This window comes from Molossus molossus, unplaced genomic scaffold (assembly GCF_014108415.1).
Source record: "Molossus molossus isolate mMolMol1 unplaced genomic scaffold, mMolMol1.p scaffold_m16_p_13, whole genome shotgun sequence".
NCBI classification, from domain to species: domain Eukaryota; kingdom Metazoa; phylum Chordata; class Mammalia; order Chiroptera; family Molossidae; genus Molossus; species Molossus molossus.
In genome coordinates, this window is record NW_023425348.1 from 15,129,824 (window position 1) to 15,155,277 (window position 25,454).

At 37.2% G+C, this 25,454-nt stretch overlaps 1 protein-coding gene and 1 pseudogene across 15 annotated transcripts in view; both read left to right on the forward strand.

Annotated features, from left to right (window-relative positions):
* ATM (ATM serine/threonine kinase) overlaps window positions 1–25,454 on the forward strand; it is a 160,403-nt gene that overhangs the window by 71,917 nt on the left and 63,032 nt on the right. For 11 of the 15 annotated variants that reach the window (XR_004959324.1, XR_004959325.1, XM_036259999.1 and 8 more), the window contains 8 exons: window positions 1,721–1,895; window positions 2,447–2,611; window positions 4,605–4,737; window positions 9,969–10,064; window positions 12,283–12,454; window positions 15,376–15,517; window positions 17,111–17,287; window positions 21,800–21,977. Coding sequence is in view for 12 of the 15 variants with exons in the window: in XM_036259999.1 (XP_036115892.1) it covers window positions 1,721–1,895; window positions 2,447–2,611; window positions 4,605–4,737; window positions 9,969–10,064; window positions 12,283–12,454; window positions 15,376–15,517; window positions 17,111–17,287; window positions 21,800–21,977 (1,238 nt within the window). In the remaining 3 variants the exon portion in view is untranslated. Of the gene's footprint in view, window positions 1–1,720; window positions 1,904–2,446; window positions 2,612–4,604; window positions 4,738–9,968; window positions 10,065–10,900; window positions 11,004–12,282; window positions 12,455–15,375; window positions 15,518–17,110; window positions 17,288–21,799; window positions 21,978–25,454 lie in introns of those variants that run through there. The other 4 variants (XR_004959326.1, XM_036260002.1, XM_036260009.1 and 1 more) reach the window with 4 other exon arrangements.
* Window positions 22,740–24,775, forward strand: LOC118628942 (annotated as a pseudogene).

The following is a 25,454-nucleotide window of genomic DNA, read 5'->3' on the forward strand; positions in this document are numbered from 1 at the left end:
TTTCTCAGTTTTTATCATGAAAGTGTGTTAGATTTTGTTAAATGCCTTTTCTGTGTTTATTGAGGTGATCAGTAATTAATTTCATTTCCATTAATGTGTATTACATGGACCTGCAGTCCTGGGATAAGCTACTTGCTCTTCATATATAATCTTTTTTATATGCTTTAGATTCTGTTTGCTATTATTTTGTTGAAGTTTTACATCTATATTCATAAAAGGTATTGGATATTATTTATATTGGATATAAATTTTTTGTGGAGTCTTTATCTGGCTTTGGTATTGGAAATTCTGGCCTCATTGAATGAGTTAGGAAGAGTTCCCTTCTAGTCTTGGAAGAGTTTGGGAAATATTGGAGTTAATTCTTCTTTAAGTGTTTGATAGTGTTCTTCAAGTCTTTTTTTAATGTGTTTACTGCTACATATATTTTCTCGACATGCTTTTTTTGCATCCCATAAGTTTTGATATACTCTATTTTCATTTTCCTTGGTCTCTACACTCTTCCAGCATATTTAAGACAGTTGTTTGAAGTCCTTGACTATTCATTCTATTATCTGAACTTCCTCAGTAACTCTTTGTCAGTATGTTTATTCCTACCATTGGGCCATACTTTCCTAATTTCTTTCATAATTTTCTAATGTTTTGTGGTTTTCTTCTTGAAAACTGGACAATTTACTATGATAACGTAATTGGAAATAAAATTTTCCCCTTGTCCAGGGTTTGACTTTTTGTTGTTATTGTTGAAGGCTGTAATAGTCCCTTGCTTCATAAGTTTACTCGGCTGTTTTTACAGAGAATGTATTCCTTGGTATGCATGGTCACTGAAGACTGTTCTTAACTTATGTTCAGGTAGTGTTTTGACAGATTTCCTTGACTACCTCTAGTCAGAAAGAGAGAGAGAAAACCTTTTGTAGTCTTTCTGCTGATCGGCTGTTAGGACTTTCTGACAACACTTAGCCAGGCTTGCGCTCAGTCTAGGTATCAGCCCAAAGTGAAAGCTTATGATCTTCAAAGGTAATTTTTGAGCAAGTATCTTGTACTGGGCACCTGTGTGGCTTTCTAAATTTCAAGGTATGGGTGATTTTTAGTGCTCGAATTTTCCAAGGAAACTCTCTCCCCAACTTTCCTTTCTAGGCATTAGGCAATCTGTTGTGTGTCAACAATCATCTTGATCTCAATCAGCTGTGATTGTTGGCTAACTTAATGTTTTCAAGCAATGCTTGCAGCTTTTCTAACCTTCATGTAGCTCTCAGACAGATGTAGAACAGACATACACAATAAATTGCAAGTAAGGCTATGTGTTCTCCAGAACTGAGGACCAGGATTCCACATTGGGAATTGGGGAATTCAGTTTTCATGACTATGGCCAAGATGAGGAGGGGGTGGCTCTGGGGCAATTAAAATCACCACAAAGCTTTTCTACAGTTTTTAAGTTGCCTTTTTCTTTATTTTATTTTTCTTTTTATTGATTTTTTAGAGAGAGACAAACAAAACAGAAACAAACTCTGTTTGTTTTGTAGTGTTTCTCTCAGGAGATTGGAGTTGCTTATTCTGCCATTTTGCTGACACTAGCTCTCTTGTTTAGCTTTAAGGAATTGGATATGAAAGTGACTTTCATGTGAAGCCATATCATAATTAGAGCTGTTGAATAAAAATGACAATCAAATGAGTTTATATCAAAGAAGTTTCCTAGAATTTAACTCTTGTTTTTTTTCCATATTAGGCCTTCATGTTTTATGGATGTGTCATTACGTAGCTTCTCCCTTTGTTGTGACCTATTAAGCCGGGTTTGCCGCACAGCAGTAACTTACTGTAAGGATGCTTTAGAAAATCATCTTCATGTTATTGTTGGTACACTTATACCCCTTGTGGCTGATCAGATGGAGGTTCAGGAACAGGTAATTTCGTAAGTCATCTTCAAAATGATACTTGAATTTCACATATAAAGTATTCCTGGAAGGAGCTGAGTGTTTCATGTTTATTTTCTATAATTTGTAATTTTAGTGAAAATATTTTTTGAGAATTGGTTGGAAAACCATTCTCAATGAACTAATTTTTGTAATCATTTAATTACTGGACACCTAGTAATTTTGATCTAATAAATAATTGATAATTTCTGTCTCTTATGCTGAAGTGTAGAGGTAGTCAAAACAAGGGACTGCAGTTTGTACTCCTGTGATGGTGTGTGAGATATTACTTATAAAATGTTTCTGCAATATTGACATTTTTATACCTTAGTGCTCATCCTTTAGAAGCACGTTAATGGTTTGTTGAATTATTTGAAAGTACAGAAACTGTAAAAGCTGGGTTCCTTAGAAATAATTAGAATATTTTATCTAAATAAGGTTAGCAGAGTTGTTATTTATTACAGTGGATTTGGTTATTTTACTTTAAAATATAATTAAGCCATTTCTCCCCTTTTATTTTTTTCTTTTTAAATTTTATTTAGGTATTGAACTTGTTGAAATACTTAGTGATAGATAACAAGGACAATGAAAACCTCTATATCACAATTAAACGTTTAGATCCTTTTCCTGACCATGTTGTGTTTAAGGATTTGCGTGTTACTCAGCACAAAATCAAATACAGTAGAGGACCCTTTTCACTTTTGGAGGTAATAATTATTTCATCATCTTATTTTATATTAGAATAGACAATAGTACCATTTGAAAAACTAATGCTCTAAATGTGAAAAACTGAATTTTTAAAAAATTATGATAAAAAGATAGCATGAAATCAGTTTCCTTAAGTAAAAAATGGAATTTTAAAAAATAAGATTTTTTAATTGCTTTTATAGAGAGAGAAAGAAGTGGAGGGGGGAGAGAGAAACATCAATGTGAGAGTACAACATCAATCAGCTGCCTTCTACATGCCCCCTACTGGGGATCAAGCCTGCAACCCAGGCATGTGTCCTGACCAGGAATCAAACTGACGACATTTTGGTGCATGGGATGACGCTCAACCACACTGGCCAGGGCAGTACTGAATCTTAACATATCCTCTTGCATTGCAGTAAAATTATCAGTGTCAAAATTTCTTGGTAAGCCCTGGCCTGTTTGGCTAAGCGGTTAGAGCGTTGGCCTGTGGTCCAGAGAGATCCGGGTCCGGTTCCCGCTAAGGGCACGTACCTTGGTTGCAGTTTGTCCCTGGCCCTGGTTGGATTGTGCGGGTGGCAGCCACTTGATGTGTCCCTTTCACGTCAATGTTTCTCTCTCTCTCTCTTCCTGTCTCTCCCTCCCATTATATCTGAACAAAAGGAAAAATGTCCTCAGGTGAGGATTTAAAAAAAAATTTCTTGGTAAATATAAATATTGAAGAGATGTGATATAATATATACTTGATTTTCATATGCATAAGATCCACTGGTATCTCAAAGTTACCATCTGATACTTTTTTTTTTTATCCTCACCTGAGGATGTTTTTACATTTATCTTCAGATAGAGCGGGAGGGAGAGAGGGGAGGAAGAGAGAGAGAGAGAGAAACATCGATGTGAGAGAGACACATTGAGTGCTTGCCACCCACACAACCCCAACTGGGACCAGGGACAAACTGCAACCGAGGTGCATGCCCTTAGCCGGAACTGAACCTGGGACTCTCTTATCTACCGGCTGATGCTCTAACTGCCGAGCCAAACCAACCAGGGCACCATCTGATACTTTGAGGGACAATTTAATGTTTGAGCTAGAGATAGTTAACTTTTTATTTTATTTATAATATTTACTTATTTTATATTATTTTTTCCATCACCTTTTATCTCCTCTATGTCTTCTACCACCTCCACCCATCCCCTCCACCCCTATAATCACCATACTGTTGTCCATGTCCATGAGTTAGTTCTCTTTCTCTTTTGTTCAATCCCTCTACCCTACCCCCAACTGAGATAACTTTTTAAAGAGTTTATCGTTTTAATTTTAACCTTTATAAACTTCAAAATTCTGTTCAGGTATATTTTTTCTTATATATCTTATCATTTTAAAATGACACTATTTTGACCCTGGGTGGTTTGGCCCAGCGGTTAGAGCATCGGCCTGCAGTTGGAAGGGACCAGGGTTCGTTTCCCGCTAAGGACACATACCTTGGTTGCAGTTTGTCCCCAGCCTGGGTTGGGGTCGTGTGAATAGCAACCAGTCGATGTGTCTCTCTCACATCGATGTTTCTCTTTCTCTTCCTCCCTCTCTCCCTCTCTTCCTCTCTCTCTATCTAAAGATAAATGCAAAAATGTGCTCCGGTGACGATTTAAAAAAAAGACACTATTTTGCTATTGAATCAATATGAAAATATAGTAAGTATATTAAGATCTAAAATGAGTTACAGTAGTAAATAAATCGAAATTTAAGCTTTTTTTCTAATTGAGTCTGCTATAACATTCTAACTATATTATCATGAGGAAATCTATTAGAATTTAAATTATTAAATCTATTTAATTTAAATTAAAACATTGTAGGATTTGAAATAGAATAATTTACTTCTAACTTGTTTGATAGTAATAATGAGATGAGTTAGTGCCTGTTAAAGGAACTTACTAACTTTTTAAAAAGTTTTATATCACAGTTATACATAATATATGTCAAAAGCAGTTCCATTTTTAACTAACTTTCCTTTTTAGGAAATTAACCATTTTCTCTCAGTAAGTGTTTATGATGCACTTCCATTGACAAGGCTTGAAGGATTGAAGGATCTTCGAAGACAACTAGAAAAACATAAAGATCAGATGATGGAGCTTATGAGAGCATCTCAAGGTACTAATTTTAATGACTGTGGGCTATTTGTACCTATTCCTTTCCAAAAGAATCTTTTATAAATTTTTACTCTTGGTTTAATTGCTATGGACTTAAGATTCTCATCATTAATTCAGAACTTCATCATTTCTCATCTAACCACAAAAGACTTCATAATGGTCTCCTCACCTTGAAATACTCCCACTTTATCCATCCTCTACATCCCTGCCAGAATGATTTATCTAAACGCAAACATGATAATGTTATTATTCTATTGCTTTAAAAAAGTTAATCTCATATTGCCTAAAAGAAATATGAATTCTGTAGAGCGAGGCATATAAGGTAATCTGTGTCCACCTGCTGCTCCAACTTCTTTCTTTTTATCTAACTTATTTAAATAAAATAAATTTGTCTCATTTTAAGCATTATTTAAGTATGTGTGTTATGTGTATGTACATATGTGTGTGTTTGTACACACATGTATATGTATTTTTAGCTTTGTTTTCCTTAAGAAAATACTTTAATGTTAATTTAATTTGAGTTGGGGTTATACTATTGTACTTGGGGGAATCTTTTTCTACTTGTTTTTTTTTTTTATCCTCACCCAAGGACATTTTTTGCATTTATCTTTAGATAGAGCGGGAGGAAGAGAGGGGGAAAGAGAGAAGAGAAACATCGATGTGAGAGAGAGACATCGACTGGTTACCACCCACACAACCCCAACCGGGAGGAAGCGGGAGGAAGAGAGGGGGAAAGAGAGGAGAGAAACATCGATGTGAGAGAGAGACATCGACTGGTTATCACTCACACAACCCCAACCGGGGCCAGGGACAAACTGCAACCAAGGTACATGCCTTAGTGGAAACCAAACTCGTCCGCGGGCTGACGCTCCAGTTGTTGAGCCAAACCAACCAGGGCTCTACTTACGTTTTGATTCTTATCTTCCTGTGACCATTAATTTCATATTTCTACTTATCCTGAGTACTTTAAAAACATTTTTTCTTTATTGATTTTAGACAGGAAGGGGGAGAGAGAGAGAGAGATAGAAACATCAATGAGAGAGAACATCGATTGGCCACCTCCTACATGTCCCCACTGGGGATTTGGCCCACAAACTGGGCATGTGCCCTGACCGGGTACTGAACCAGAGACCTCTTGGTGCATGGGTTGATGCTCAGCCACTGAGCCATGCTAGCCAGGCTATCCAAAGTACTTTTTAAAGGTAATTTTGGTTTTAACCATCTGAATTCTGAGTTTCTAATTTGTTTTTATATCTACATATATATAAAATATGAACACTCTTATTTCTTATTCTCACTTACTTAGGTATTTTATTGGTTAAACATGCCTTGTCTAATATAGCCACTAGCTGTTTGGAATGAATGAAAACTTTATAAAATTTAAAATTCAGTTTTTTCTCTATACTAGCACATATCAAGTTCCCAGCAGTAACATTTTGTTCAGTCGCTATCATTGGACAGTGCAGATTATAGGATATATCCATCATTGCGCAAAGTTCTATTTGACAGTGCATATTATAGGATATATCCGTCATTGAGCAAAGTTCTATTTGACAGTGCTGGTCTAGACTGAATGCTAGAGGTTAAAAACCAAACATACTCGCAAGGTTTCTTCTAGTTTAATGTTGAATGATTTTTGTGTTTTTATGTTTGTGATTTTGCTAAGGTATTAACTTGTCTGTACAACTTAAGAAATTTTTTTTCTCTGTCTGCCAAATGTTGCTGATCACTTTTACATGGTTTTATTTCATAGGGAAGTTCAAATACATTTACTTAATTTTATTTTTTTATTATTTTATTAAATTTACTTGTGTGACATTGGTTAATAAAATTATATCGGTTTTAAGTGTATACTTCTATGATACATCATCTGTATATTGTATTGTATGCCAACACCCAAAGTCAAATCTTTCACCATATACTCAACCCCTTTACCCTTTACTAACCCCCATCACCTACCCCCTTTCCTTCTGGTAACTACCATACTGTTGTCTGTATCTATGAGTTTGTCTTGTTTGTTCATTTGTTGCTTTCAGTTTTATATCTCACATATGAGTGAAATCATATGGTTCTTGACTTTTTCCGTCTAACTTAATTCGCTTAACGTGATATTCTCAGGACCCATTCATGGTAGTATTTTATCTTTTCTTATGGCTGAGTAGTGATTTATTGTATATCTGCACCACATCATCTTTATCCAATCATCTATCGAGGGGCGCTTTGGTTGTTTCCATGTCTTGGTCACCAAGAAAGTGCTACAGTGAACATAGGGGTGCATATATCTTTGCAAATAAATGTTGTCAAATTTTTTGGTAAATACCCAAAAGAGGGGTTGCAGGGTCATGTGTTAACTCTTAATTTTTAGAGCAGCCTCCATACTGTGTTCCATAGTGGCCATACCAGTTTACATTCCCTTCATCAGTTAATGATGGTTCCTTTTTCTCCACAGCCTCTCCAACACTTGCTATTATTTGTCTTGTTGATAATGGCCATTCTAATAGGGTGAGGCAATATTTCATTGTAGTTTTTATTTTGCATTTCCCTAATATCTAGTGAAGTTAAGCATCTTTTCATATGTATCTGTTGGCCATTGTATGTTTTCTTGGGAGAAATGTCTGTTCAGGTTCTCTGCCCACTTTTTAATTAGATTGTTTTTTTGTTGTTGTTGAGTTGTATGAGTTCTTTATATATTTTGAATATTAACCCCTGTCACGTCTGTTGTTTTAAAATATCTTCTCCTATTCAGTTGGTTACCTTTTTGTTTTATTTATGGTTTCTTTTTGCTGTGCAGAAGCTTTTTATTTTGATATAATCCCACTTATTTTTGCTTTTACTTCCCTTACTTTTGGGGTCCAATTCTTAAATTCTTCTCCAAGACCAAGGTCCATAACTTTAGTACCTATGTTTTTTAATGTAATTTATTGTTTCAGGTTTTATATTTAGGTCTTTAATTCATTTTGAGTTAATTTTTTTATATGGGGAGAAACAGTAGTCTAATTTCATTCTTTTGCATGTGGCTTTTCAATTTTCCCAGTACCATTTATTGAAGATGCTTTCTTTTCTCCATTGTATGTTTTTGGCTCCTTCATGAAAAATTATTTGCCTGTATACATGTGGGTTTATTTCTGGGTTCTCAAGTCTGTTCCATTGGTCCATGTGTCTGTTTTTCTGCCAATACCATGCTGTTTTGATTATTATTTCTTTGTAGTACAATTTGAGGTCAGGGACATGTGATATCTCCAGCTTTGTTCTTTTTTTCCTCCTGATTGCATTAGCTTTTCAGGGTATTTTCTGGGTTCATACAAATCTGATTCTTTTCTGTTCTATTCCTTTAAAAAAATGACATTGGGTTTTGATGGGGATTGCATTAAAACTATATATTGCTTTGGGTATGTTGATTCTTCCAGTCCATGAACGTGGAATATCTTTCCATTTTGTTGTCTTTTTCAGTCTCTTTTAATAATGCTTTATAGTTTTCAGTATAAACTTAACATTCTTTGTTAAGTTTATTTCTAGGTATTTTATTCTTTTGTAATTGCAAAATGAATTTTTTTCACTTTTTTGAAATTTCATTGTTAGTATATAGGAATGCAGTGGATTTTTTTGCATTTATTTTCTATCTTACAACTTTATAATATTGGTTTATTGTTTCTAATAGTTTTTTTTTGGTTGAGTCTTTATGGTTTTCCATATAAATAATCATGTCATCTATAAAAAGTGACAAGTTTACTTTTTCATTCCCAGTTTGCATGCCTTTTATTTCTTTCTCTTGCCTGATTTCTCTGACTAGGACTTCCAGTCATGTGCTGAATAACAGTGGTGATAGTGAACATCCTTGTCTCATTACTGATCTTAGAGGAAATGCTTTCACTTTTTTACCATTGAGTATTATATTAGCTGAGGGTTTATTATATAAGGTCTTTATTATGTTGAGGTACTTTCTATACCCATTTTATTGAGTGATATAATCATAAATGGATGTTTTATTATGTCAGGTGTTTTTTCTACATCTTTTGATAAGATCATATGATTTATATCCTTTATTTTGTTAATTTGGTGTAGCTCATTAATTTATTTGCATATGTTGAATTATTCATGTGCCCCTGGAATGAACACCCGCCCCCGATTATGATGTATTATTTTTTGAATGTAGTGTTGTATTTGACTTGCTAGTATTTTGTTTTGGATTTTTCCATCTGTATTCATCAGAAATATTGGATTGTAGTTTTTGTGTGTGTTATCCTTTGCCAGATTTTGGTAGTAGGATTATATTGACCTCATAAAATGTGTTAGGAAATATTGCCTCTTCTTCAAATTTTTGGAAGAGTTTGAGAAGGATAGGTATCCCAGCTTCTTTGAATGTTTGATAGAATTCACTGGTGAAGACATCTGGTCCTGGACTTTTGACTTTTGAGGAGGTTTTGATGGTTGTTTCAATTTCCTCACTGTTGATTGTTCTATTTAGATTTTCCAGTTTTTCATGGTTCAGTCTGGGAAGGTTAGTTATGTCTAGGAACTGGGGCATTTCTTCTAGGTTATTGAATTTTGTGTCATACAGTTTTTTATAATAATCTTGAATGATCCTGTGTGTTTCTATGATGTCTGTAGTAACTTTCATTTCTGTTTTTATTTGAGTCTTTTCTTTTTTTTTCTTTAGTGAGTATAGCCAGAGGTTTGTCAATTTTATTAATCCTTTGAAAGAACCAGCTCTTTGTTACATTAATTTTTATATTCTTTTTGTTCTCTATTTTATTGAATTCTGCTCTAATTTTTATTATTTCCTTTCTTCTGCTTACTTTGGGCTGCTTTTGTTTCTCTTTTTGTAGTTCTTTAATATGCAATGTTAGGTTGTTTACTTGGAATTTTTGTTTTGTATTGATATAGGACTGCAATGATACAAACTTCCTTTTTTTTTTTTTTAACCAAATTTGCATTATCGCAAAACTTTTGATACACCATATTGTTATTCTCATTTGTCTCTATATATCTTTTGACCTCACCTTTTATTTCTTCTATGACCTGGTCATTTTTGCAGTTGATTTATAATTTTAAAGCATTGTGATCAGAGAATATGTTTTGGTATCACTTAATATTTTTTGAAGTGCTCATCGTTTAAAACCTTTTCAAAAAACTTTGTAAAAGTTTTCTAGTCAGATAATTTTAATATATAACCATATTATAAAGAAAAGTGTTATCTCCATTATAGTTTAATTTTTTCAAAACTACTCCTAGATAACCCACAAGATGGCATAATGGTGAAGCTTGTTGTCAGCTTGTTGCAGTTATCCAAGATGGCATTAAACCACACTGGTGAACGAGAAGTTTTAGGTAAACTATTTGACTGAATGACTATGAGATTTCTGTTCAGTGGTCTTTTTTATAATATTTTCAAAATCAGTAAAAGTTTATTATTTGGGTTATTGGGGAAATGTGAGATGCTAGCTAAGTAATATTTCTATTTAGTTCAAGTATCCCTAAGATGTTTTCCTTTCATATTTTTCTTCCTTAGACATTCATATAGGTATAAAGTAAAAAGTTAGTAATTTACACACGTGCATAACTGTCATTTTGAAATTGCTTTGTAAATATTTAGGAAAGTCATATATACCTATTTGTAGCAAAGTTGAAAATAAATTGACTTCTAATATATATTATAAATGACTGGTACTGAATATCTTTTTTATAAAACAAATAAGAATGAGGGCTTGGAGTACTGGGTTAAAGTCAAATATTAAAACCTTATTCAAGTCCTTTACTATCACCATTGGGGAGTGATCTAATGTAAAATAAATACCCAATATCATACCTAGTGTAGGTGTTTCGGTTTAGCGGTCACAGGAGGGAAAATCACATTAAAATCAGGTTGATGTTGTCATGACAGCATTGCTTCAAATAAGAAAAGTGAGAGGAATAAGAGCTGCGTCACAGATCTTACAGTCTTTCAGTGGAGTCTTTCTTAACTTCTCATTTGGAGCCTACTATGTAGGGTATTTACATTCTTTTTAAACTTTTTTATTGAAATATATCTTACATCAAGAAAGTGTACAGATCATAAATATATACTTAAAGAATTTTCACAGATACACCTGTGCATCGAGCACCCAGACCACGAAACAGAACCTAGAAGTTTTCTTTAACCAAGGAATTTACCCCTTTATTTATAGTATTACTGGTTCTGGAGACAAACCTCATTTGCCACAAGAACCCTAAGTGGCTTTCCTGTGTAGCACAAAATATTTGTACTGACAACTAACATCATACTTAATGGTAAGAGATTGAAAGCTTTCTCCCTCAAGTCCACTTTGACTACTGCTATTTAACATTATATTGGAAGTTTTAGCGAAAGCAATTGGACAAGAAAAAGAGATTAAAAATTAATTCAAATTGGAAAGGAAGAAGTAAAATGGTCTCAGTTCACAGATGACATAATTATATATATATATAAAATATGATCTACAAGAAAGCTACTATAATAGAGCTAATAAATGAATTTAGCAAAGTTGCAGGATATAAAATCAACACCCAAAATTCAGTAGTGTTTCTGTTTTTTACTTTTTTTTTTTATCCTCACCTGAGGACATTTTTTGATATTTTGCTCAGATAGAGTGGGGGAGAGAGAGAGAGAGAGACATTGATATAAAAGGGACACATCGAGTGGTTGCCACCCACACGACCCAACCAGGGCCGAGGACAAATTGCAATCGAGGTACATGCCCTTAGTGGGAACCGAACTCAGGTCTCTCTGGACCGCAGGCCACCGCTCTAACCACTGAGCAAAACCGGCCAGGGCTCAGTAGTGTTTCTATATGCCATCAGGGAACAACCTAAAAAGGAAATTCTATTTCATTTACAATTTCATTTATAATAGCACCTAAGAATTAAATACCTGCAGGTAAATTTTTTCAAGGAGGTGGAAAACTTGTACAGATTTTTTTCGTTAGAAGTAAGTCACTGAGGACAGCCCAACATTCGAGAGGAGAGGAGTTAGACTTTACCTTTGGAAAGGGAGACTATCAAACAATTTGTGAACATATTTTAAAATTCTTCCATGACTGGGGAAGAGTATGAGGGAGTCCTCTGGCATGCTGAAAACCTTTTATCCTCATCTGGGTAGTGATAACAGATGGGAAAAAGTAAGTGATGTGTGTGTCTATGCACGTGTTTGTGCACGTGTGAGTTTTCATTGAAATGAGTGTTTAAGGTTTGTGGACTTTATGTACTTAATACCTCAAAAAAGTTTTAAGTTTTAAAGTCTGCTGATACTCTCATGCAATAGTTATGTTTAAACTTTCATCCTTAATATCTGTATTCTGTTACTAGTTAATCTATCTCTTGGCTATGATTTTATTGGAGAAATTGCTGATATGAATGATATGCAAAGGAAATGATATAATGTTTTGTAGCTTCTTTAACTTATTCAAAATCTTTGAGAAACATTTAACTCTTGAAGGATGACAAAACAGCATTATATTTTGGAAATTAGGACATTTCTGTTGTATGTGATCTCTTAGGTATAACTTGACTGAAATGTAATTTCTATATGTAGAGGCTGTTGGATGCTGCTTGGGAGAAGTGGGTCCTATAGATTTCTCTACGATAGCTATACAACATGGTAAAGATACATCTTATACCAAGGCCCTTGAGTTATTTGAAGATAAAGAACTTCAGTGGACCCTCATAATGCTGACCTACCTGAACAATACACTGGTAGAAGATTGGTGAGGACTTAATGATACTTGATTTCTGATAGCATTTACTTATTAACCTGACATTCAAGGAGAATGATACTTCACATAAATTAACATTTCCAATAACTTTAAAGCTTTCTGTTTTAAGTTGCCATACTTTTCTTTCAGTCTAAAGTATTTTAATGAAAATTGTTGGATTTTTATTAATGCACAAAATTACTGAAACCCTACTATGTGCCAAGCATTTGATATGGTGATGAATATACTAGACAAAGTTTAAGAAAATTGTAGGTAGTTCTACATAGAACAGTAAGGGGAATGTGAAGTGGGCTCTTAGGGGCATTTGTCAAAATCAAAAGTGTCACCCTTCTTCGACTATTTAGATTCTTTTAAGATATGTTATAGAGTGGAAATTTTATAACTAAAAAATTCTTTAGTGTTTTTTACCCATTTTTTTCTCTGCAAAACAGAATTGCAACAGATTTTTCAGCTTGCTGGGTAAGAGATTACTTTTGCTTGCTTTCTTTGCCCCCCACTTCCACTTTATTTATTTATTTTCTATTTGAGCACCTCATCACCATTTTTGAGGTGTAGGTTCAAAGAATTTTTGCCCACAACTGGGCATCTAGGCATCTATCTAAGGTCAATAAGTGTTTTGCATCTGTTCCCTTTCAATCCCCCCCCCCCCACACACACACACAGTTTTCTTGGGGAATAAATGATTGTCAGTAATGTCTACCTGCCATGTTTTCACTGTTGATTTAATAGGCATGTATTTTTCTCTCTCGTTGTTGTTTTTGCAATAAAAGGGCTGATGTGCTTTTTTTTCCAAAACATTTTATTATAAAATTTTTTGAATGTACGGCAAAGTTGAAAGAATTTTACAAGAATACCCATATACTTACCACTTAGATTTTCCTAGATTCTACTATTAATATTTTAGTATTATCCTTTGTCACATCTAGCCATTCTTTCATCCATTTATTAATTAATCTCATTTTTTGTTAATCCTCACCCAAGGATTTTTTTTATTTTTTATTTTTAGAGGGAGTGGAAGGTGGGGAGCTGGGGGAGAGAAAGAAACATCAATTGGTTGCTTTCCGCACATGCCCCAACACAGGCTGGGGATCGAACCTGCAACCCAGGTATGTGCCCTTGATCGGAAATTGAACCTGCAACCCTTCAGTATGTTAGCTGACCCTCTAACTCCTGAGTCACACTGGCCAGAGCTAATTAATCTGTTTTTTTCTTTATTGATTTTAGAGAGAGAGAGAGAGAGGGAGGGAGAGAGAGAAACATTGATGAAAGAGAACATTGATTGGCTGCCTTCTGCATGCCCCACACTGGGGATTTGGCCCACAACTGGGGCATGTGCCCTGACTGGGAATCAAACCAGCGACCTCTTGGTACATGGGTCAACACTCAGCCACTGAGCCACACCGGTCTGGCTAATTAATCTCATTTTGAAAACATATTTCAAATTATATCTGGCACAGTTTTGGAAGAGATTTTTCACATAAAATTTGCAAACATTAAGTATTTTATTTGTTACACAATGATTTGCAATACTTTATTTCCAAGGAAGTGCACATAGATATTAGTTTGACTTACGCCTGAGAGACCTAGGGATCAGGTACAATTTGTTGTTTCTATGTTTTTGTAAGAGGAAAATAACACATGTTTATGGGCCCTGAGGTCTATGGAGGGAATATCGACAAGGAATTCCTAGAACAGCTGGTCATGGAAGACTTTGCGGAAGGAATATTATCTTGCTGATCTGAGTGATCAGGAATCAGCTATAAGATGATTGGGGATAAAACATTCCAGATGGGACATATGTAGAATGGAAATAATGTTAGTGTGTTTGAGGAACCGACAGAAATCTGGTGTGGAAGAAAATGGTATGAAATGAAATTAGAAAGGTAGGACTATTTCCAATAAGAAATTTAGATTTTATTTTAAATATATGAGGAAGCCATGGAGTTTTAAGCAAAGTACTGTCATTGGTGCTCCTTACATTTTTACTCTGGCTTTTATATGGCAAATGGATTCTGGTAGGGCAAAAGTGGAAACAGGAAGCCCTGTTTCAAAACTCTTGTAGTAGTCTAGAGGACAAATAAAAGATGGTGACTTGGATTAGATTGGCAGTAATGGAGATGAGGTGGGAAATGGATGGAACAATGTATATTTTTAACATAGAGCCAGCAGGACTTGCTGATTAAATGGAAATGGAGGACTAGGGAAATAGAGAGGAATGAAGGATGAACCAAGTTTAGGATTTATGCTTCTTGTCTTAAACTGAGACACCTAAAAGGAATTAGGCCTTTATCTGATAGCTGGTCATTTACACTATCAGGATTAATGACATTTTTTGTTAGCTGTAATATTTTCAGGGCTGCAACCCTCCTTTTCTTAATTTTTTGCAAAAGAGAAGGCCCTTTAATGTTTTATTAATGGTTTTAGATGCCTTACCTACTGATTTTCAGATTGCTTCTGGTCAGATTAAGTATATACTTACTGTTTGTTTAAAATTCTTCTAGACAATACTTTTATCATTTGGAGGGACATACTTATTTCTTAGAGAAAATATCAAAATACTGTTTTCTCAGGTGAATTACTATTCTGTTCTTCTCATTATTCATTTTTATCAGTCATTTTACTTCTTTTTATGAGTCCTTTAAGTTTTATTAGTCGTATTATAAACTTTACCGAATAAAGAAAATTGCCATTGCAGTGATTAGTAACTCAAGTTTACTGAAAGAACATTAAAAATACTTTGATAATTTTGGCTGTGACCTAACAGAATTTTATAGATGTGAAATTTCCTAATAAATGTAAAATTGTCCTAATGATATAAATTTTAGATTTTTTTCATTGAAGGTTGTTTAACATTTCTCAAGATTAATAGTTGATATACTTTATAGGCTTTTGAATGTCTGTCTGTTTTTCAGTGTCAAAGTGCGATCTGCTACTGTTACCTGTTTGAAAAACATTTTAGCCACAAAGACTGGTCATAGTTTCTGGGAGATTTACAAGACAACCACTGATCCCATGCTGATTTATCTACACCCTTTTAGAACATCGAGGAAAAAGGTCTCTCAAATAATAAATGTTTATTGAGTACCCAGTATTCTAAATATTTATTTTTTGCTATGGAATAGGAATATCAAATTGCTGAAATAGGATTATACTAACATTTAACCTTTTTTAGAACTAATTCCAACTGTACTTCCTGAATCCAAGGAATTTGTATTTTTAATTATGGGGGGAAAGCATGGAACGGCTGAGATAGAGGTAGCCTAGAGAAGTGATGATTGATTTGGAGGGAATAGGTGGAGTTCTTAATGATAGACCTTTTTTCTTAGGAGTAGAAAACCTGACTTTGATTTCATAAAAGCCATTGATCCTGGGTGGTATTAGGTGTTGAAATCAGTAAGCAAGTATTTTTATTTCTATAGCAAGTTTTAAGTATTACAACTCTCTAATGAAATATATGAAGACCTATAGATTTCTCCCTTTCCATGTTGATATGGAAAGATTCCACTGAAAGTACTTTATGAAGAATATTTAAGAACTCTTCTCCTTTAGTCTAAACATTCCTGTTTAATGTTTTCTTTTCATAAAGTGTACAATTGAGTTTTCACCAATTTAATTTCATGGTATGTACCTATCATTGAAATAGTACCATTTTTTTTGTTATTATATTTTTAAATCCTCACCTTACCTGAGGATATGTATTTATTGATATTTAGAGAGAGAGGAGGGTAGAGAGAGAGAGAAACATCGATGTCAGAGAAACATTGATCAGTTGCCTCCTGTACACGCCCCAACTAGGGATGGAACTTGCAACCTAGGTGCGTGCTCTGACTGGGAATCGAAGCCAAAACCTCTGGAGTACGGGATGATGCTCCAACCAATCGAGCCACCTGGCCAGGGCTTAAATATTACTTTTAATGTATCATAAATACAATTTTGGTCTTAGTGCAATTAGCAGTAATATAAACTAGCAATATACCTAGCAATATAACCTGTAAAACACTATAGTTATAACATTTTATAATCTTATTTCATTTTATTTATTTATTTATTTTTTTTTATTTTTTATTTTTTTATCCTCACCCAAGGACATTTTTCCAATTTTTGTACAGATAGAGTGGTAGGGAGAGAGAGAGAGAGAGAGAGAGAGAAACATCGACGTGAAAGGGACACATCGAGTGGCTGCCACCCGCACGACCAACCAGGGCCGGGGACAAACTGCAACCGAAGTACGTGCCCTTAGCGGGAACCGAACCCGGGTCTCTCAGGACCGCAGTCCGACGCTCTAACCGCTGAGCCAAACCGGCTAGGGCAATCTTATTTCATTTTAAAATCAGTTCTGTGTGGTATATTTGGACTGGTTTTTTACCTAAGAAAAATGAGACAAAGAGTTTGTGATCATATAATATAATACTAGTAAGCTGAGAGTAGAACTCATTTTCTGCTGTGTAGATCAGTAATCAGTAATTTTTTACCATACCACTCTGCCTCTTGTATAAACATAAATGTATTCTAAATTTGAAATGTAACCACAGCCTTCAAATTTAGTTTTATTTGGAAACAGATTTGTTTATGTTCAGATATTCGTTTTCCTTGGGAAAGGTAAATATGTTTCTGATCACCGGATTTATATTTTATCTTTCTTTCTAGTTTTTAGAAGTACCCAGATTTGACAGAGAAAACCCTTTACAGGGCTTGGATGATACAAGCCTATGGATTCCTCAAACTGCAAATCATGATGTTTGGATAAAGACATTGACTTCTGCGTTTTTGGATAGTGGAAGCACAAAAAGTGAAATTCTTCAATTACTAAAGCCATTGTGTGAGGTAAAAAGATTACTTGGTCTGACTTAATTCCTTTCTCTCTCTGCCTTTTTTCATTTGCGTTTTCTCTTTTGTTTTTGTTTTTGTTTTTTGTTTTTTTTGCTTTTCCCATTTCATTTGGCCAAATGTTTGTGGCCTATAATATCTCTAAAAAGAGGGCTGTGATACAGCACATCATCTTCATGCAGCATCACCTATATTCAGCTATTGTGAACCCATCAGACAGATATCTTTATTTAGCCAGAACTTTATGTAGTAGATTTCAGCTGTGTGGTAGTTACATAACTAGATGAGTTCTAAGGGGTGCCTCAAGTAATTTGTTACTACTGATAGTTAAAGTCCTCATGACTAAATATTTTTATTAACCAAGTTTGCTCTTATTTTGTTTTTTTACTCCTTTTGATAAAGTCATTGTCATTTACTTTCCCTGAGGTGCTTTCTCGAATGAGATAAGGGGATGGGTTAGCAGTTACCACTGCTTTTTTATTTTTGAAGATACGCTACAGTTTATCTCAGTAGAGAGTAAAGGTATGTACCAAATCAAACACAAAGTTTGTTGTATGCTTTTATCAGATATATCATGCAAAACAGAACTATGATGGTGGTCTAAGACTTTAAAAACTACCTGATTTATAGTACTGCCAAGCAGAATTCAACAGAAATGTGAAAACAAACTCTCTCACTAGGTCAGACATCCACCATTTACAAATAACTGATAGAGAAGTGAATATTTTGTTGAAGTACACTCATTGAAAGCAGTTTTAAAAAGCAGTCCAAGGACTTCTGGTCAAGATGGCTGCGAAGGTAAACTCGGTATTGCCTCCTCCCACAACCACAACAAAGTTACAACTGAACTACAGAACAATCATCATTCCAAACCACCTGAAATCAAGCTGAATGGAAGTCCTACAACAAAATTAAATAAGAAGCCACATGGAGACTGGTAGAAAGGTGGAGGTGCCTACAGGCTGGTCCCACACCCACTTGTGGCAGATAAAAATCAGGAGGGATAACTTGACTGCAAAGGTCCTTGCTGAGGAGCAAGGGGTTCTCATCCCACACCAGACTGCCAGCTCAGGATTTCAGTGCCAAGAAGAGAAGTCTCCTTAACTTCTGGCTGTAAAACCAGTGAGAACTGAGGTTGAGAGTGGCTGAGGCTGCTGGAACCCCAGGCAACTCCTCTTAAGGGCTGTCTTCCAAACTTAATGGGACTTGCTCCCTCTGAGCTCCAGCGTGGAGGAGGCAGCTCAAAAGGTACCAGAGACATACGGGGAAGAACTAAGTTGTTTGGCATCCTGGCGAGGGCTGGAGAGGCAACTTTCTCCTGGACAGACTTGCTGGTGGAGGCCATTGGTGAGCCCTTCCCCCATGAGACTGGCAAACAGGTGCCATGTCTGATACTCCAGCAACCTGACTCACACTGTCTGTCCCCACCTGGTGATTCGCTGAGGCCCTACCTCATCCAACTTGAAGGACCACGTAAGCTGTTCCCAGTGGCTTTACCATAGGAATGGCCTATCTTGGCTCCTGTTTCAGATTTTCCTAAATGCTCTCTAAAAGGCAGCATCTGGTCTCAGTGAGTCCCATACCTCTCACTAAGTGGCCCCAGGCGTGGCACTAGGAGCAGCCAGCCTTGGTTCACAACTTGACTTTGCCTGGGCTCCTCCAAGCCCAGCACAAGAAGCAGCCATTGGCAGAATGCTTTGTAGTTTTTGCCTGGTGGCCCCGGGTAGAACACAGGCAGTGGCTGACCTTACCCCAGAGCCAGCACTCCCAGTGGACACCTTCAGAACACATCGAAGCACCACTACCCAACCACCTCCACGGGAGACATACTAAAGGAGTGGACTTGGTACCAGAGCCTTGCTGAAGTAAGTCTTGTTCTGTGTAGTAGGCCCCTGCAGAGCTGATTATCCAAGGTAGTCAGAGGTCAGTGGGTAGTGGGCACAGCCAGTCCTTGCAGCTCATCATCTGGAAAAATACCCTTTCATTGATGTGCCAACAGCAATCAAGACAATTAAAACAGAAGGGTGTACAGTCCACATGAGGGGTGTACCTCGAGGGCTCAGCCAGGTGATCAGGGAGGTTGTGCCACTGGACTCTGTAGGACACCTACTACAATTGGCCACCCTATGAAGCCCAGGAGACATAGAAACTACCTTATACATAGGAAAAAACACATGGAGACAGCCAAAATGAAGAGACAAAGAAACATGTCCCAAATGAAAGAACAGAACAAAACTCCAGGAAAAGAACTAATCCAAATGGAGATAAGCAATCTAACAGATGCAGAGTTCAAAACACTACCTATACGGATGCTCATTGAACTTAGTGAGGGCCTCAAGAGCATAATAAAGGACCAGTCAGAAATGAAGGAGGCACTAACTGAAATAAAGAATAATTTACAGAGATTCAGTAGTAGAGTAGGTGAAGCTAAGGAGCAAACCATCGATTTGGAATATAAGGAAGCAAAAAACCATCAGAACAGCAAAAGAATTTAAAAAATGAGGATAGTATAAGGAACCTGTGGGACAACCTCAAGCGTACCAACATTCGCATCATGGGTATGCCAGAAGGAGAATAGAGAGAGCAAGAAATTGAAAACCTATTTGAAAAATAATGATAGAAAACTTTCCTAACTTGGTGAAGGAAACAAACGTACAAGTCCAGGAAGCAACAGAATCCCAAATAAGATGAACCCCAAGAGGTCCACACCAAGACACATCTCAATCAAAATGCAAAAGGTTCAAGACAAAGAGAGAATCTTTTCTTTTTATCCTCACCTAAGGATGTTTTTGCATTTATCTTCAGATAGGGTGAAAGAGAGAGAGGAAGGAAGAGAGAGAAACATCGATGTGAGAGAAACACACCGACTGGCTGCCACCCAGACGACCCCAACCGGGTCTAGGGACAAACTGCAACTGAGGTACATCTCCTTAGTGGGAACTGAACCCAGGTCTCTCTGGCCCGCGAATTGACTCTAACCGCTGAGCAAAACCAGCCAGGGCAAAGAGAGAATCTTAAAAGCAGCAAGAGAAAAACAGTTAGTTACCTACAAGGGAGCTTCCATAAGACTGTCAGCTGATTTCTCAAAAGATACTCTGCTGGCCAGAAGGGAGTGGCAGACATATTCAGAGTGATGAAAAGCAAGACTCTACAACCAAGATTACTCTATCCTACAAAGCTATCATTTAGAATCGATGGCCATATAAAGAGTATCCCAGACAAGAAAAAGCTAAAGGAATTATTTCATCGCCACCAAACCAGTATTATATGAAATGTTGATGGGTCTTCTTTGGCAATAAATACATATTTATCAACAGTTGAATCTGGAAACAAAATGAACAAACAGAACAGAAACAAACTCATAGATGTGGAGAACTTTTTGTTAGTTGCCAGATGGGAGGAAGGTTAGAGGCAAGGGTGAAAATGGTGAAGGGATTAAGAAGTACAAATTGGTTGTTAGACTGATGAATCTCAACAGGTAGGGGGGAGGTAAACCAAAGTATTTATATGCATATAGGCATAACCAATGGACATAGACAATAGTGTGGGGAAAGGCAGGAGGAGGGCAGGAGCAGGGGCGAGAGGATCAATAGGGGAAAAAGGAGGAACATCTGTAATACATTTAACAATAAAGATAAGTTTGTAAAAGAAAAAAAGCAGTCCCTATTTCTTACAGAAGAGTTGACAGTTAATCACCATGTCTGCAGTAGTGTACTACTCTTGTCAGCAGAGTGATACCCTGGATACACATGTAGCTCATTTCTCATTAGTGAATAAACCTAAGATTTTATAAAATACTGACTTTGGATTGGAAGATAAAATGTTCCAAAGATAAATTTATATGTACCTCAATTCATAGTTCCTTAAATTTTATATTTCCAAAACTAGTTTTTTGATTTGTCTTTAGTTTAACAAGGAAAGTGGTCATCTACAACCTGTCTTATGTGTGTGGCATGTGATCATGAAGATGGCATCTTGGCAAAAATAAGGTTGAGTACTGTTTTAATGTGCCACAGATATTCAAACACTGTTCTACACTGTGGAGTATACCACAAATAAAAAAATAATTATTTTACATGGCTGCTGTAGCTCTTCATTGAGTAGAGAATGTGCAAAATTCAAATTAACGACTTTTTTTAAACGTTGATCCCCATTTTCCCTTATATCAAGTTAGAGAACTTCTGGTATTATTAATAAAACTTTTCAACTATGAAATTTTATTTATAAGAGTGACATAATTTCATTTGTAAGCAATATTATGTTTTATTATATGCAAATGGCCTAGAATGGAAATGAACAATTAACATTGTAACTAACCACATATGTTTTATATAGATATTCTAGCTTGGTGTGGATTTCTTCTTTAAAAATAACATCTGGTACACATTTTCTAACCGTGCCTTAAGTTTATGGCACCTATCATTTTATTAAAAGCTTACATGCCAGTAGTATGTAATGAAATTTTAATATACTATTTTTACTGAAACTAGATATGTTTGTGTATTCTAGGTGAAAGCTGACTTTTGTCAAACTGTGCTTCCGTATTTGATTCATGATATTTTACTCCAAGATACAAATGAATCATGGAGAAATCTGCTTTCTACACACATTCAGGGATTTTTCACTAACTGTTTCAGGCAGTCCTCACAAACCAACCGATCCATGACCCCTGCAAGTTTGGATTCAGGTATTCTGTTAAATCTCTCACATTTATATTGTTAATATCTCGGTTCTAGAGGAAGAGAGATTGGTTTGAACCTCATCAAGATGCTTTGTAGGCTTAACACCATAACCTAGAAACTTTTATTTCTTTATTTACAGAACAGAGATAACACTTGTATCAAGTTTTCAATGAAATGATGTATGTAAAGCACCTAAATCAAGTATTGTGCTTGTCACTGGCAATATAGATGTGAACAAGACACACTCTATATTCTAGCATTGAATAAAGTAGACAAATGTGCAGCCAGATACTGTAGGTATTGTGTTAGAGATGTGATGGAATTTTCATATTAAAACTCTGACCAACTCATTTATTAAAAGCAGCCTTTTTTGTTATAAAATAACATTTATTGTGAAAATTATAGAAAAATTAACGTAAGTTAAAAATTACCCATAATCTTATTATCTAGGATAACAGTTAACATTTGGTATGTACCCTTCCGATTTTTTAAAACAAAAATTGGATTGTACTTTATTTACTTTTATGACCTATATTTCTTTCCATGCTAAGTATTTTCCCTGCTAGGAGTTCATAACAGAAGAAATTTCATCAGGAATTGGGGGCACATTATATGTACAGTGTGTACCCAAAAAATGTATACAGTGTGTCTGTAAATTCTATTACATTGTAGAAATGAAGTGCATTTTAATAAACACTAACTTTGTAATTATTCAAAGTTGTGTATATATTTTTGGAACACACTATATAAGCATAGTTGAGGGCTCATTATGGGTCAGTTTTTCAAACTTAAATTTTTTTAAAAATTGCATAGATCGGTAATGTTAACTTATTGTCTTTAATATATTGTAGTAATGTATGTTACGTGCAAACATAAAAGTAGGTACAGGCAGCCGGAGGGGGCGGTGAGACGCATGGACACAGGTGGGCCTCGCCAGCTCCCTGCCTTTGTCCCTGGGCTGGGAGCGGATGGGCGGCCAAAGGCAACTAGGCTCACGGAGCCGGGAGTGGCAGGCAGGCGGGGCACCCGGATCCGATTCCCAAGGTCGGGCCTGAGCCCCTGCAGGCCCTGTGCCCGCCGCTGCTGCGCCATTGCAGAGACCAAGATAATCTATCACATGGACGAGGAGACACGGTACCTACTGCTCATGCTGCTCTTGGCGCCCGAGCACGTCATGCTGGCCTACTTCAAGAACATGCTCAGTAACCAGCCGGTTGCACACCTACAAATTCTTCTTCAAGTCCATGGACCAGGATTGTGGGGTGGTGAAGGATGAGATCTCTGCTGATAATGCCAGGCTGCCCTTCTTCAATGGCCGTGTGATCTCCTGGCTGGTCCTGGCTGAGGGCACTCACTTGGATACAGGCTCTTAGGCCACGTCAACCTGCCCTCACCTTTTGAGCAGATGGGTGGCATTGGGGACTCCAGGACCCCCTCTTTCCACCCAAATGTGGCCAGCAGCCGTGATGAGATGGACAGTGAGACCTGCACTGAGTACATGGTCAGCCACCAGTGCGAGCAAGCCCCATGCTGGAACTGAGAGGTGGCCACCCAGGCCAATGGGCACCCGAAGGGGGGCAGCCTAGGGATCTGAGCTTGCCCCCCGACAGTGCATCTACCATGCTGAGCAATGAACTTGAATCCAGCAGCTTCACTGACTGAAGAGGATGACAATACGAGCTGGCTGAGCAGCTCCACTCAGCAGACCACCTTTCCACCTGAAGCACAAGCGGCCAGAATAGAAGCAACACCTTCGGCAGGCAGACTGAGCCTTGTCCTTCAACAGCATCACAGACTCCAGTGTTTCTGAATATCATCACTGTCACCCTCAACATGAAGAGGCAGCACTTGCTGGGCATCAGCATCATGGGTCAGAGCAGTGACCAGGGAGACAGTGGCTTCTACATCGGCTCCATCATGAAGGGTGGGGCCATGGCTATAGACGGCAGCATTGAGCCTGGTGAGATACTGCTACAGGTGAACAACATCAGCTTTGAGACCATGAACAATGATGATGCTATGCGGGTGCTGTGGGAGATTGTATCCCAGACAGGGCCCATCAGTCTCACGGTGGCCAAGTGCTGGGACCCAACCCTGAGGAGCTACTCCACCGTCCCGAGGGCTGACCCTATTCGGCCCATCAGCCCATCGATCTAGCCGCCTTGCTGTCCCACATGCCGGTGCTGACCGGAGCCCTGACCCACTAAGGTACCAGCCCCTGCTCCAGCACCGTCACGAGCACCAGCTTCTCCTCACTAACCAGCTCTGTGCCCAGTACCCCACAGCTGGAGGAGGCACCACTGATGGTGAAAAGTGACATAGGTGCTGTGGTCCAGGTCATTTAGCTACCAGACTCTGGATTGGAGATCCGTGACCTCATTTGGCTCAAGATCACCATCGCCAGTGCCGTCATTGGGGCGGACATGGTGGACTAGCTGTACTTGCAAGTGGAGCACTTCAAGGAGTGATGGGAGGTGTGGAAATACGCCAGCAGCACACCGTAAACAAGGTCACCTTCTCCGAGCAGTGCTACTATGTCTTTGGGGATCTGTGCAGCAATCACAAAGCCCTGAACCTCAATAATGTCTCCAGCGGTGCCTCAGATCAGGATACACTGGCCTTGCTGCCCCACCCAGTTCCCTGGCCCCTGGGTCAGGGCTATCCCTACCAGTACCCAGGGCCTCCGCCCTGCTTCCTGTTCACATACCAGGACCCCGGCTTCAGCTACAGCAGCAGCAGTGCTAGGAGTCAGCAAAGCGAAGCCCTAGACTGAAGGGCTAACGCAGTAGTTTTCATTCTTCCTAATGCCGCGACCCCTTAATACAGTTCCTCAAGTTGTGGTGACCCTGACCATAAAATTATTTTTGTTGCTATGTCATAACTAATTTTGCTACTGTTATGAATCATAATGTAAATATCTGATATGCAGGATGTATTTTCATAGTTACAAATTGAACACTTAGCATAGTGATTAATCACAAAAACAATATGTAATTATATATTGTGAAATATTTATTTCTAATTACAAATAAATGAAATTTTGTCTTGAAGCATTGTGTACCATGGGTAACAGCCTTAATATAACAACAGTGAACTACATTGTTACATTTTGCGACAGTATGCGTAAAAAGCAAAGGTTGAGATTGCTTCTTTCTCACCAGATCAGAAATTCTCAGGGCAGATTTTGCAAGAGCACAACGAAGATCATCTTCCACAACAAGTCTACTTCTGTATTTAGACTTGATAACCAACAAGCAGGAAAACCCTGTTTCACAAAGATATGTTGTTGAAAATTCAAGGAGAAAGTGCAACACAGTCTCAGACAGAACAGGATATGACTGCAAACACTTGATCCAGAATTTTGTAACTGGCATTATAGAGAAATCAGTTCTCACTGCATCACTGGTAATAAGTTCAATGAATTCTTCTTGTGCTGTCTCAGGAACATCTTCAACTTAGTGAACGGGCTTCTGGCAAGTGCA